The sequence below is a fragment of the Oncorhynchus keta genome, chromosome 13 (assembly GCF_023373465.1).
Source record: "Oncorhynchus keta strain PuntledgeMale-10-30-2019 chromosome 13, Oket_V2, whole genome shotgun sequence".
Taxonomy (NCBI): Eukaryota; Metazoa; Chordata; class Actinopteri; order Salmoniformes; family Salmonidae; genus Oncorhynchus; species Oncorhynchus keta.
The window spans coordinates 37,921,132-37,935,033 of NC_068433.1; the positions used below are offsets into that span (position 1 = coordinate 37,921,132).

At 43.1% G+C, this 13,902-nt stretch overlaps 1 protein-coding gene across 1 annotated transcript; it reads right to left on the reverse strand.

Moving 5' to 3' along the window:
* Positions 1-70: 70 nt before the first annotated feature.
* LOC118392278 (serine-threonine kinase receptor-associated protein-like) lies at positions 71-8,462 on the reverse strand. The gene is made up of 9 exons (XM_035784092.2): positions 7,942-8,462; positions 7,588-7,723; positions 5,495-5,576; positions 5,220-5,292; positions 5,035-5,134; positions 4,568-4,705; positions 4,136-4,272; positions 2,264-2,413; positions 71-829 (listed from the first exon to the last, which is right to left on the reverse strand). The coding sequence occupies exons 1-9, from the start codon at positions 8,051-8,053 to the stop codon at positions 762-764; spliced, it is 996 nt and encodes a 331-aa protein (XP_035639985.1). The 5' UTR covers positions 8,054-8,462; the 3' UTR covers positions 71-761.
* Positions 8,463-13,902: the final 5,440 nt, after the last annotated feature.

Below are 13,902 nucleotides of genomic sequence, written 5' to 3' on the forward strand. Positions count from 1 at the left end.
TTTAATTGATATATGAACTTGTCTTGCTGCCACAAAAAGCTTTTTTTGTGGAAAAAAAAAAATGAATGGATGGATGTATGCATCTCTTTATTTAATTACATACCTGCAAAGTTGCAACCAAGGACAAAAATACAAAGCAAACAACTTAAGTAATTTTACTCTCTGGCCTGTTAGAGAACATTACCCCATATACTAGTTTAGGGTACACCTATGGACAATACACCACTTTCAATGAATAAGATCATTTCATTGAGAAAATTAACATAATTTCTCAAAGATAGCATCAGTTTCCCTCCCCATGTAACTATGTGTGTATTCCCATATTGTAAAATGAAAGAAAAAAAATCCAGAGAACCAAATTGCCCCTGAAGTCAATACATTTAAAACAAAAATTGCTCATGGGGTCACAGTGTTGAACATACAAACAGATCAGGGGGGACAGATTGAGCTGATCAGAGAGAAAGCAGGCAGCGATGAGCCTGATGCTCACAGGTCTACTACTTTCCTCTGGAACCCAATCTCTGTGTGTGTGTGTGTGTGTGTGTGTTCTTCTAATTACCACTAGAACCCATTTTGTGTGTGTACATGTGTGTGTTGGGTCTGCCTGAACACGTGTGTAAATCAAGAGCTCAACTCCAGATCAGTTCCTGGTGAAGAGGAGGGGCTCAGGTCCTTGCTGGGGCTTGGTGTTCTGAAGAGACTGGAACACCCTGCTCTTCTCCTCACCTCCTTCTGCTCTCCTTTCTTTCGTCCCCCCCTTCTCAGGCCTTGATCTCAGGAGCAGCAGGAGTGCAGTATATTGTGTCAGAGTTCTCAGACACCAGCTCCTCTGTTGAGGAAAATAACACTCAATGACATTTGCATGGTTGATTCCATTTCGGTTTTAAGCCTCTTAAAGAAGTCGGCACCCCTTCCGAAAAGATACAGTGCATTCGGACAGTACTCAGACCCATTGACTTTTTCCACACTTTGTTACGTGCAGGGGTGGGCAATTCCAGTCCTCGAGGGCCTGATTGGTGTCACAATTGTGCACCAGCTAACACACCTGACTCCATAATCACCTAATCATGATCTTCAGTTTAGAATGCAACTAGATTATTCAGCTGTGTTTGCTAAGGATCGAGAAAAGTTGTGACACCAATCAGGCCTTTGAGGACTCGAGTTTCCCACCCCTGCGTACAGACTTATTCTAAAATGTATTAAATACACCCCCCTCAATCTACACACAATACCCCATAATAACAAATCAAAAACAGGTCTTTAGAAAATGTATTTAAAAAAAATATATATATATATATACGGCTTTTCACTTTTTCTCCCCAATTTAGTGGTATCCAATTGGTAGTTACAGTCTTGTGTCGGAGGTCCCGGCGACCATGTCAGCGTGCACTGCGCCCGACCTGCCACATGAGTAGCTAGTGTGCGATGGGACAAGGACATGCCTGCCGGCCAAACCCTCCCCTTAGCCGGACGATGCTGGGTCAATTGTGCGCCTTCCCATTGGTTTCCCGGTTGTGGACGGCTGCGACTGAGACTGGACTCAAACCCAGAATCTCTAGTGGCACAGCTAGCACTGCGATGCAGTGCCTTAGACCACTGTGCCACTCGGGAGGCAGAAATACCTTATTTACAAGTATTCAGACCCTTTGCTATGAGACTCGAAATTGAGCTGCATCCTGTTTCCATTGATCATCCTTGAGCTGTTTCTACAACTTGGAGACCACCTGTGGTGAATTCAAGTGATTGGAAATGATTTGGAAAGGCACACACACCTGTCTATATAAGATCCCACAGTTGACAGTGCAAAAACCAAGCAATGAGGTCTGTAGGATTATCTGTAGAGATCCAAGACAGGATTGTGTCGAGGCACAGATCTGGGGAAGTGTACCAAAACATTTCTGCAGCATTGAAGGTCCCCAAGAACATCGTGGCCTCCATTATTCTTAAACCGAAGAAGTTAGTAAATCGAGCAATCAGGGGAGAAGGACCTTGGTCAGGGATGTTACCAAGAACCCGATGGTCACTCTGACAGAGCTCCAGAGGTCCTCTGTGGAGATGAGAGAACCTACCAGAAGGACAACCATCTCTGCGGCACTCCACAAATCAGCCCTTTATGTTAGAGAGGCCAGACGGAAGCCACTCCTCAGTAAAAGGCACATGACAGCCCACTTGGAGTTGGTCAAAAGGCACCTAAAGGACTCTCAGAACATGAGAAACAGGATTCTCTGGACTTAATTATTTGTCATTAAGCATGAAAACTCACCAGGAAGGACACACTTCCATAGGCCATAGGTTTTGCCGACCGCAGTCTGCCACAGCCGGAGCGTACCATCCTCAGAGCCACTGGCATACAGCTCCCCGTCTGGACTGAACCGCACGCAGTGGACTGGCCCAAAGTGGCCCTTGTATGACTCTACAGGAGGAGCGGAAAGAGAGCCACAGCAGTGTTAAACATGACCCTAAACATGTCCACACACAGGTAATAAAGCCATACATGTGAGGGAGCCACTCCTGTCCAACAGTATGCGGTCGATGTCAGTGAGTTGGTTAGGATTTAGTGAGCATTCTCTTATATACAGGTAATTCGTAAAGTATTCAGACCCCTTGACTTTTTCCACATTTTGTTACGTTACAGCCTTATTCGAAAATGGATGACGTATTTTTTTTCTCATCAATCTACACACAATACCCCATGATGACAAAGCAAAAACAGTTTTTTAGAACATTTAGCACATTTATTTAAAAATAAAAAAAACTTAAGTATTTGCTATGAGACTCGAAATTGAGCTCAGGTACAACCTGTCTCTATTGATCATCCATGAGATGATTATACAACTTGATTGGAGTCCACCTGTGGTAAATTCAAACGATTGGACATGGTTTGGAAATATACACACCTGTTTATATAAGATCCCACAGTTGACAGTGCATGTCAGAGCAAAAACCAAGCCATGATGTTGAAGGAATTACCTATAGATTCTGCAGCATTGAAAGTCCCAAAGAATACAGTGGCCTCCATTCTTAAATGGAAGAAGTTTGGAACCACCAAGAATCTTCATAGAGCTGGCCTTGGTCAGGGATGTGACCAAGAACCCTATGGTCACTCTGACAGAGCTCCAGAGGTCCTCTGTGGAGATGGGAGAACCTTCCAGATTGACAACCATCTCTGCAGCACTCCACCAATTAGCCCTTTATGGTAGAGTGGCCAGACGGAAGCCACTCCTCAGTAAAAGGCACATGACAGCCACTTGGGGTTTGCAAAAAGGCACCTAAAGGACTCTCAGACAATGAGAAACAAGATTCTCTGGTCTGATGAAGCCAAGATTGAACTCTTTGGCCTGAATGCCAAGAATCACACCTGGAGAAAACTTGGCACCCTCCCTACGGTGAAGCATGGTGGTGGCAGCATCATGCTGTGGGGATGTTTCTCAGCGGCAGGGACTGGGAGGCTAGCCAGAATCGAGGGAAAGTTGAACGGAGCAAAGTACAGAGAGATCCTTGAACAAAAAACCTGCTCCAGAGCACTCAGGATCTCAGACTGAGCCGAAGGTTCACCATACAACAGGACAACAACCCTATGCACACAGCCAATACAATGCAGGCGTGGCTTTGGGACAAGTCTCAATGTCCTCGAGTGGCCCAGCCAGAGCCCGGACTTGAACCCGATCGAAAATCTCTTGAGAGACATGAAAATAGCTGTGCAGCGATTGCTCCCCATCCAACCTGACAGAGCTTGAGAGGATCTGCAGAGAAGAATGGGAAAAACTCCCCAAATACAGGTGTGCCAAGCATGTAGCGTCATACCAAAGAAGACTCGAGGCTGTAATCACTGCCAAAGGTGCTTCAACAAAGTACTGAGTAAAGGGTATACTTATGTAAATGTATTATTTCAATTTTTTTTATATGTTTTTTTTATACATTTGTAAAAAATAAAAATAAACTGTTTTTGCTTTGTCATTATGGGGTATGGTGTGTAGATTGATGAGGGGAAAAATCTATTTAATCAATTTTAGAATAAGGCTGTAACGTTACAAAATATGGGAAAAGTCAAGGGTTCTGAATACTTGCCAAATGCACTGTAAATTGGTGGGATTTAAAAAAAAATTTTTTATTGTAGTTTAAGCTGCTGCTTTACCCAACTCCTCCTTGGTGCCGTAGTCAAATTTGTAGAGCTTGAAGTCATCTCCCCCGGCAACAAAGAAGTCCTTATCTGGATGCAGCGAGGCAGAGTGAATGGAGGCAGGGGCATCCACAGTCTTGATCATGTCAAGGCTAGGGAGAAACACAAGTCAGTAAGGAAACACACACAGCTTTAGCACTAGCAATTACAATCAAATATGAGAGAAATCAAACTATAATGGATGGCATATACTGTATGCTATGACTTCCCCTGAGGAGTAGGTAGAAGTAGTCCCTAACCTATGACACAGGGTCAGATATTTTATCAGTCCCCTAATGGTTTAGGCTAGGTTTGGGGGTGGGAAAAGCTTATCCTAGATGTGTGGTTAGTGACAACGTCTACCTCGAGCTATGCCTGAGGGCAATGCCTGGGTTTTGTGTATTGTACCTGAGGGCATTGTAGAACGCAATGGTCTTTCCATAGGTGATGACCAAAACCTCTCCGTCAGGGATGTACTCCATGCTGCTGACTGACATGTCGAAGGAGAGCTGCTTCACAACCTCAGTGGAATTCCTGTCCCACAGTCTACACAAGGGAATATAGAAATGCATATTTTAGATCAATAGATACAGTACTCGGTTGATTGAAAAGTCATCAAGAAATGACAGCAAAAATCAGAGTGATGGCCAGACTTATGACCATAGTATGTTTATGACTTTTCAATGTTGATAATCACACACTGCCCCCTTGTGTTCGTAGTGGGCAGAGACTTTTCGCCGCAAGGAAAAATGACTGCAAATGCTTCCAAATGTTCCCGATAGTATATAAGGTGTGTGGTCATCCTATCAGCCTTTTGGCATCATGATAAATGACAAATGACAAATGTAGAACCAGGTAGATCAAAGAGCACTGACCGTACGGTTTTGTCATCAGCGGCAGAGAGGATCTGTGTGTCGTTGTTACACCACAGGGCTTTCTTTATGGCAGACGTGTGCCCTGTAATCTCTTGCGGTTCTGAGGGAAACAAAACACAATACATATCTCAACACAACCAAACGTTGACACAAACAATTAAACAAGGGCTTGCATTGGTACAAACCTGCTTCCGGTTTGTTGAGGTCATATATGCGTATTATCTTATCATTCCCTCCTGTTAACAGACAACTGCTATCCTGTCAGAGAGAAATGGAGGCGGAAGAAGTTGACTGAAATATCAAATATATTTAAGTCCCATAAGAAAGTCCCCAGAACAAAAAAGATATGTGAGGCATGTAAACAGGTTTACACTGTCATGACAGGGAGAATTTAAGTCCTCAATCTCATACATTTGACACGTACAGTAAAACCCATATCAATTCCAAGTAACTGTAGTACCTGAGTAAAATTGACTGACTTGACAATGTGCTTGTGTGCCAGAGTGAGCACCTCATCTCCAGTCACGGCATCCCACACCTTCCTGAAGAGCAAAGAGATAGTCATCATCAGTATAAAAAGGGAAAGGGGGATACCTAGTCAGTTGTACAACTGAATGCATTCAACTGAAATGTGTCTTCCGTATTTAACCCAACCCTTCTGAATCAAGAGAGGTGCGGGGTGCTGCCTTAACATCCATGTCATTGGCGACCCAGGGAACAGTTGGTTAACTGCCTTGCTCAGGGGCAGAGCAACAGATTTGTATTACCTTGTCAGCTCGGGGATTCAATCCAGCAACCTTTCAGTTACTGACCCAATGCTCCTACCCAACAGTCTACATCAGCCAAGAAAAATAATACAGTAGCCTAATTACCACTTGCCAGACATTTTGCTTTCACAAACTCTGTTGTTGAAATGACAAATGAGTTGGCTAAAGCAGACAGACTAGCACCCAGGCTAGGATAATAATAAGCTAATGTCAGAAGTCTTTGGAGATCTCTCATTGAACAATATGAATAATTGAAGACTTTCCACTCATTCTGAAGTACAGTAAATGGTTATTGCCTGGTTCTATACTGTATGTGCCGTAGCCAACTCTTACAGAGCCCGCCAGCTTGTAGTCCTAAAAATCAGTAATTTGTTGGCATTTTCTACCTCTATTCACCATTCCTACGGGGGAAATTCATGGGGGAAATAATGGTGTTTTGGGATATACGCCGAAAATAAGGTCAGAGTTTAACACAGGCTTAGGAGATCTTATATGGTTTGTTCTATGAAATAATATCAGTCAGTTAACATGACCTTTATGAATTATGAAGCCTATGTGCTCAAAATAAGTCAGTTGCCAACAAGTCACTCACTTTCAGAGACATGGAACGACAACATTAGTCGCAAAATTACACAATGCTTGTCTGACAAAAAGTCAGTTAGCTTTGTAAGCTACCAGCTCAAACAAAAACACAAGAATGGTATATTGTTTTGCTCCAGGCTGCAACCACATCTCTTCAACGGGAAGGTGCTTTGTTTTTTCCCGAACGATGTCGTCTAGAATTGACTTTGGGTCTGTCTGACAAGGTAAGCTAAACCTGTTTGCTAGACATCAAAGGCATGGGCTCCCGAGTGGCACAGCGGTCTAAGGCAATACATCTTAGTGCTAGAGGCGTCACTACAGACCCTGGTTTGATTTCAGGCTGTATCACAACCGGCCGTGATTGTGAGTCCCATAGGACGGCGCACAATTGGCCCAGCATCTTCCGGGTTTGGCCGGGGCAGGCAGTCATTGTAAATAATAATTTGTTCTTAACTGACTTGCCTAGTAAAATAAAGGTGAAATAAATAGTCGTTTTTTTATCTTTTACATTACATATTGTTAGCTTTTTACTTGATTACATAAATAGTTCATAATTATCTCATAGAACAAAACGCATAAGATCTCCTAAGCCCTTGTTTACGACAGACCTTATTTTCGGTATTAATCCCCCTAAAAACATTAATTTCCCCATAGGTGCTGGCCAATGAGCCATGGCGAAGTTAGCCTCCATTATAGCCCTCAAACTCTAGTCAGCATTCTGCCTTCTCCCTAGTTTTCAGCCATACGCGACGCACACGACTGGCGAGATAATCTTACACACAGGTGTTCGGAGAATGCTAGATAGACAATTAGTAAAGGTGATCGCTGCTTGTCTTCCATCGGTTTCCCATAAGCAAGTGCTGTAACATGGAGATATGGCCGTGTAGCAACACTAACCCTATCAAGGTGTATCAATTTAACCTTTTGTATTTTGAAAATTATTTCTCGTTGATATGAAAGATCAAGAAAGGTCCTTATTCTTCCAAAACCGTACCGCAAGCGACGCGTGTTAATGTTCAGATTGAGCATGTTGCTCTTAACAAAACGCCTTCGTCCAATGACTCTTATGTGTAATGGAACTGAGAGTCATGATAAAGGAATACTCTCCATTAGAGCCTACATAAAAGACACAATTACCATTGCTCTCTACATTGTTGTCATAACATGGTCATGGCCAGGCTATGTTGTAGGCCTAAATACATACGCAGTGAAATCTGCAGCAGCAGTGGCTGCCTTGGTGGCTTCATTATTCAGAGTGGCCCCCCAGACAGCACCCTTGTGACCCAGGAACGTTCCGATCCAGTCCCCTGTGTCTCCCTGGCGCAACATGGGTTTGCCATCTACAAGAAGGAACAATCATAAGTGGTTAGACAACTACAGTACCTCCAACTGTAGCACATACATGAGTGAAAAAGTCTATGATAATTTCCTAAATACATTATTAAATTCCCCTCTCTACTCAGACCCCCACCTGAGAAAATAAGGTAATATAACTTTGTTAAACTCTACTTTACATTCAATATTTTCTAAACAATGATCTATGGTTATCTAATCTTACCCTTGCAGGCACTGATGAGAAAATACCCGTATGGGGTGATGCCACTGAAGGCTAGATCCACCACAGGTCTTGTGTGGCCAGAGCAGGTGAGTGGTGTCTGTCTCATTGCCATGCTCACCTTTGTTTCAGACAGACGAGCTAGTAAACAATACAAAATGCTAAATGAAATCGCCAAAAGTATGGAGCTAGTTAGTGAATATAAATGCCAGCTTGCAACTGGCTAGCTAATGTATGGAATGAGATTGCTAAAACTCTGGCTAGTGCTGAATAGCCTAACGTTAGCTTCCAATGGTACCAAAGTTAGCTTGACAAACATTAGCTAGCCAACGATTCTAGATAGTTTGAAGATAACGCAACCACCGTTAACTAGATGTTATGAAAAAAGAGAGAAGGAATTAAGCGAAGATATTGATGTTTCTGTGAAGGCAAAGGGCTTCTCTCCCAGCTAGGAAATAGCGCGCTAATAGCTACAATTTTGCAACTAACTAGCAACGTGCAGTTAGCGACCGTAGGTATTTAAAAAACATTGTAAATATAGAAATACTTCCGGTATCATGAAAGCTATAGTCTTTTCTAAATAAAAGTCCCAGATCTAAATTCATGGTCAAGACTCAGAATCATTGGTGGTACAATGAAATAATCTATCATCAAGACTTATTTTAATGTGCTACATTGAATATTATAATATTGTACAATTTACAGAACTTTTGGGGGGGACCTGTGGAAATCTAGAGCACCAGGCGTGTGAGGGGTACAATTTGTGCAAATAAAGTTCTTAGAGCTTTATGGTGTTGAAAATAACATGAAGGCTTGTTTTAGATGGTTTTGTCACACACAGATGGTACATGAAACAGATGTAGAAAGAGGGCTCTGGATTAAGGCCACCAGGGTTCTGGTCGAGAAGCATACTTTCCTCGTGGAAAAATTGTGGAAAAAATACCCAATCGGTAAACTTGAATAAAAGTAAAGATAGAGTTGATGTCTGAAGTTCACATACACCTTAGCCAAATACATCTAAACTCAGTTTTTCACAATTCCTGACATTTAATCCTAGTAAAAATTCCCTGTTTTAGGGCAGTTAGGATCACCACTTTATTTGAAGAATGTGAACTGTTAGAATAATAGTAGAGAGAATGATTTATTTCAGCTTTTATTTCTTTCATCACATTCACAGTGGGTCAGAAGTTTACATACACTCAATTAGTATTTGGTAGCATTGCATTTAAATTGTTTAACTTGGGTCAAACGTTTCAGGTAGCCTTCCACAAGCTTCCCACAGTACATTGGGTAAATTTTGTCCCATTCCTCCTGACAGAGCTGGTGAAACTGAGTCGGGTTTGTAGGCCTCCTTGCTCGCACACGCTTTTCAGTTCTTCCCACAAATGTTCTATGGGATTGAGGTCAGGGCTTTGTGATGGCCACTCCAATACCTTGACTGTTGTCCTTAAGCCATTTTGCCACAACTTTGGCAGTACGCTTGGGGTCATTGTCCATTTGGAAGACCTATTTTCGACCAAGCTATAACTTCCTGACTGATGTCTTGAGATGTTGCTTCAATATATCCACATAACTTTCCTCCCTCAGGATGCCATCTATTTTGTGAAGTGCACCAGTCCCTCCTGCAGCAAAGCACCCCCACAACATGATGCTGCCACCCCTGTACTTCACGGTTGGGATGGTGTTCTTAAGCTTGCAAGCCTCCCCCTTTTCCCTCCAAACATAACAGTGGTCATTATGGCCAAACAGTTTTATTTTTGTTTAATCAGACCAGAGGACATTTCTCCAAAAAGTACGATATTTGTCCCCATGTGCAGTTGCAAACCCGTAGTCTGGCCTCTTAATGTTGGTTTTGGAGCAGTGGCCCCTCCTTGCTGAGCGGCCTTTCAGGTTATGTCGATATAGGACTCGTTTTACTGTGGATATAGATACTTTTGTACCTGTTTCCTCCAGCATCTTCACAAGATCCTTTGCTGTTGTTCTGGGATTGATTTGCATCTGTACATTCATCTCTGAGATCTCTTTCCTGTTACGGCTGTATGGTCCCATGGTGTTTATCTTCCACCAGGCAGGAAACCTGCAGAGTTCCCAGGTCTTGGCTGATTTCTTTTGGTTGTCCCATTTCAAATAGGGGTTTGAAGGTAGGCCTTGAAATACATCCAATAGCCCTAGCCTATCAGAAGCTCCTCTGACATAATTTCCAACAGGTCCCAATTGTTGGAAAAATGACTTGTGTCATGCACAAAGTAGATGTCCTCCTAACCAACTTGCCAAAACTATAGTTTGTTAAAAATACATTTGTGGAGTGGTTGAAAAACAAGTTTTAATGACTCCAAGCTAAGTGTATGTCCGACTTCAACTGTCAATGGGATTGAGATCCGGGTAACCAGTTCTTTTGGGTGTCAGGGAAAATGTATGGAGTAAAAGGTACATTGTTTTCTAATTTCATTTGTCACATGCTTCGTAAACAACAGGTGTAGACTAACAGTGAAATGCTTAACGGGTCCTTTTCTAACAATGCAGTGTTAAAGATTATTTAAAAAATATTTTTTAAATTGTGACATGAGGAATAAATACACAAATAGGAGTACAAATAACTTCACCCTCTGATCCAACAGGTCCCAGACGTGTTCAATGGGATTGAGATCCGGGCTCTTCGCTGGCCATGGCAGAACACTGACATTCCTGTCTTGCTGGAAATCACGCACAGAACAAGCAGTATGGCTTGTGACATTGTCATGCTGGAGGGTCATGTCAGGATGAGCCTGCAGGAAGAGTACTACATGAGGCAGGAGAATGTCTTCCCTATAACGCAGAGCATTGAGATTGCCTGCAATGACAACAAGCTCAGTCCGATGATGCTGTGACACACCGCCCCAGACCATGACGGACCCTCCACCTCCAAATCGATCCAGCTCCAGAGTACAGGCCTTGGTGTAACGCTCATTCCTTCGACGTTAAATGTGAATCAGACCATCACCCCTGGTGAGACAAAACCATGATTCGTCAGTGAAGAGCACTTTTTGTCAGTCCTCTCTGGTCCAGCAACAGTGTGGGTTTGTGCCCATAGGCAATGTTGTTGCCGGTGATGTCTGGTGAGGACCTGCCTTACAACAGGCCTCCAAGCCCTCAGTCTAGCCTCTCTCAGCCTATTGCAGACAGTCTGAGCACTGATGGAGGGATTGTGTAACTCGGGCAGTTGTTGCCATCCTGTACCTGTCCCGCGTCCTGTACCTGTCCTGTGATGTTCGGATGTACCGATCCTGTGATGTTCGGATGTACGTTCGCGCAGATGAGCAGGGACCCTGGGCCTCTTTCTTTTGGTGTTTTTCAAAGGCAGTAGAAAGGCCTATATAATTGTGGCCTTAATTGCCTACCGTCTGTAAGCTGTTAGTGTCTTCATGACCGTTCCACAGGTGCATGTTCATTAACTGTTTATGGTTCATTGAACAAGCATGGGAAACAGTGTTTAAACCCTTTACAATGAAGATCTGTGAAGTTATTTGGATTTTTACAAATTGTCTTTGAAAGACAGGGTCCTGAAAAAGGGACGTTTATTTTTTTGATGAGTTTGGTTAAATTAACACTATGCCATCTAATTGCAGCCGCTGTACTCATAATATACAGGAGAACTATCACCGTATGGTGAGGATAGCCATGTTGCAAGCACAGCTTCAGATGCAATTGTTAGGCAAGGGTAATTTTAAGTGTAGGAAAGAATGAAACAGCCTCTGTGCCACCAGTAAGTACAGGTAGTAGTATAAATGCCCCCCCTCCCCCCGTACAGTCCCCGCAGCCGGACAATTTTCTCAAGGCTTCTGGAAAGAAATGCTGTCGGCATACTCAACCTTGTCGCTCATTCAGCCGACAGAAACTTTCAACCGGTTCTCCCCATTAAGCAATTAGTCTTCTTAGGTCTCTCCTCCACCCGTTACGGGGTGTGAGCCGCCGAAGCCTCCCACCATTAGCTCTGATAAATTGAAAACCCTAGTCATTGGCGACTCCATTGCCCGCAATATTTCACATAAAAATAATCATACAGCGATCATACACTGTTTACCAGGGGGCAGGGCAACCGACAAAAAAGGCTAGTCTGACGATGGTGCTGGCTAAGGCTAGAACTGGCAAGTGTAGAGATATTGTTATCCACGTCGGCACCAAGAAGTTAGAATGAAACCGTCAGAGGTCACCAAACGCAACATAGCTTCAACGTGTAAATCAGCTAGAAAGATGTGTCAGCATTGAGTAATTGTCTCTGCCCCCCTCCCAGTTAGGGGGAGTGATGAGCTCTACAGCAGAGTCTCACAACTCAATCGCTGGTTGAAAACTGTTTTCTGCCCCTCCAAAAAGATAGAATTTGTAGATATTTGGCCCTCTTTCTGGGACTCACCCACAAACAGGACCAAGTATGGCCTGCTGAGGAGTGATGGACTCCATCCTAGCTGAAGGGGTGCTCTCATCTTATCTATGAACATAGACAGGGCTCTAACACCTCTATCTCCACAATGAGAGAGGGTGCAGGCCAGGCAGCAGGCTTTTAGCCAACCTGCCAGTTTAGTGGAGTCTGCCACTAGCACAGTCAGTGTAGTCTATGGTCCTTCTGTAGCTCAGTTGGTAGAGCATGGCGCTTGTAACGCCGGGGTAGTGGGTTCGATTCCCGGGACCACCCATACGTAGAATGTATGCACACATGACTGTAAGTCGCTTTGGATAAAAGCGTCTGCTAAATGGCATATTATTATTATTATTATTATTTAGTCAGCTCAGCTATCCCCATTGAGACAGTGTCTGTGTCTCGATCTAGGTTGAGCAAAACAAAACATGGCGGTATTCGCCTTAGCAATCTCACTGGAATAAAAGGCCTCCTCCATTCCTGTCATTATTGAAAGAGATTGTGATATCTCAAAATAGGGCTACTTAATGTTAGATCCCTCACTTCCAAGGCAGTCATAGTCAATGAACTATTCACTGATCATAATCTTGATGTGATTGGCCTGACTGGAACATGGCTCAATCCTGTACTGAATTTACTTACGAGGCTAAGAACAATCCCAAATTTATATTCGATATTGTTGAAAAGCTAACTAAAAAGCAGCATTCAACAAGAGAGGATATATTTCACTTTCGCAGTGATAAATTCATGAACTTCTTCGATGAAAAGATTATCATGATCATTAGAAAGCAAATTATGGACTCCACTTTGAATCTGCGTATCTCTCCAAAGCTCAATTGTTCTGAGTCTGTACAGAACTGCCAGGACCTAGGATACATGGAGATGGGCAAGTTTTTTAAATTCTGTATCTCTTGACACATTCATGAAAATAGTCATGGCCTCTAAACCGTCAAGCTGCATACTAAACTACTGAAAGAGCTACTTGCTGTGCTTGGCCGTCCTATGTCCTATGTTGAACATAATAAACGGCTCTTTATCCACCGGATGTGTACCAAACACCCTAAAAGTGGCAGTAATAAAGGCTCTCTTGAAAAAGCCAAACCTTGACCCAGAAAAAATAAATAAATATCAGCCTATATCGAATCTCCCATTCCTCTCAAAATTCTTTGAAAAAGCTGTTGTGCAGCAACTCACTGCCTTCCAGAAAACAAACAATGTATATGAAACGCTTCAGTCTGGTTTTAGACCCCATCATAGCACTGAAACTGCACTTGTGAAGGTGGTAAATTACCGTTTAATGATGTCAGACCGAGGCTCTGCACTCCTCGTGCTCCTAGACCTTAGTGCTGCTTTTGATACTATCGATCACCACATTCTTTTGGAGAGATTGGAGACCCAAATTGCTCTACACGGACATGTTCTGGCCTGGTTTAGATCTTATCTGTCGGAAAGATAGCAGTTTGTCTCTGTGGATTGTTTGTCCTCTGACAAATCAACTGTAAGTTTAGGTGTTCCTCAAGGCTCCGTTTTAGGACCACATAATGAAGCCCCAAAATTGCCTACCCTGGAAG

What these genes read in the sequence shown, in the direction of transcription:
- LOC118392278 (XM_035784092.2), bottom strand. Translation starts at nt 8,053, where the DNA reads ATGGCAATGAGACAGACACCACTCACCTGCTCTGGCCACACAAGACCT. An exon ending in GCTGCTGCAGATTTCACTGC is followed by an intron (nt 5,577 to 7,587) that starts GTATGTATTTAG and finishes TTTGCTCTTCAG; the next exon opens with GAAGGTGTGGGATGCCGTGA. An exon ending in CCTCAACAAACCGGAAGCAG is followed by an intron (nt 5,135 to 5,219) that starts GTTTGTACCAAT and finishes TGTTTCCCTCAG; the next exon opens with AACCGCAAGAGATTACAGGG.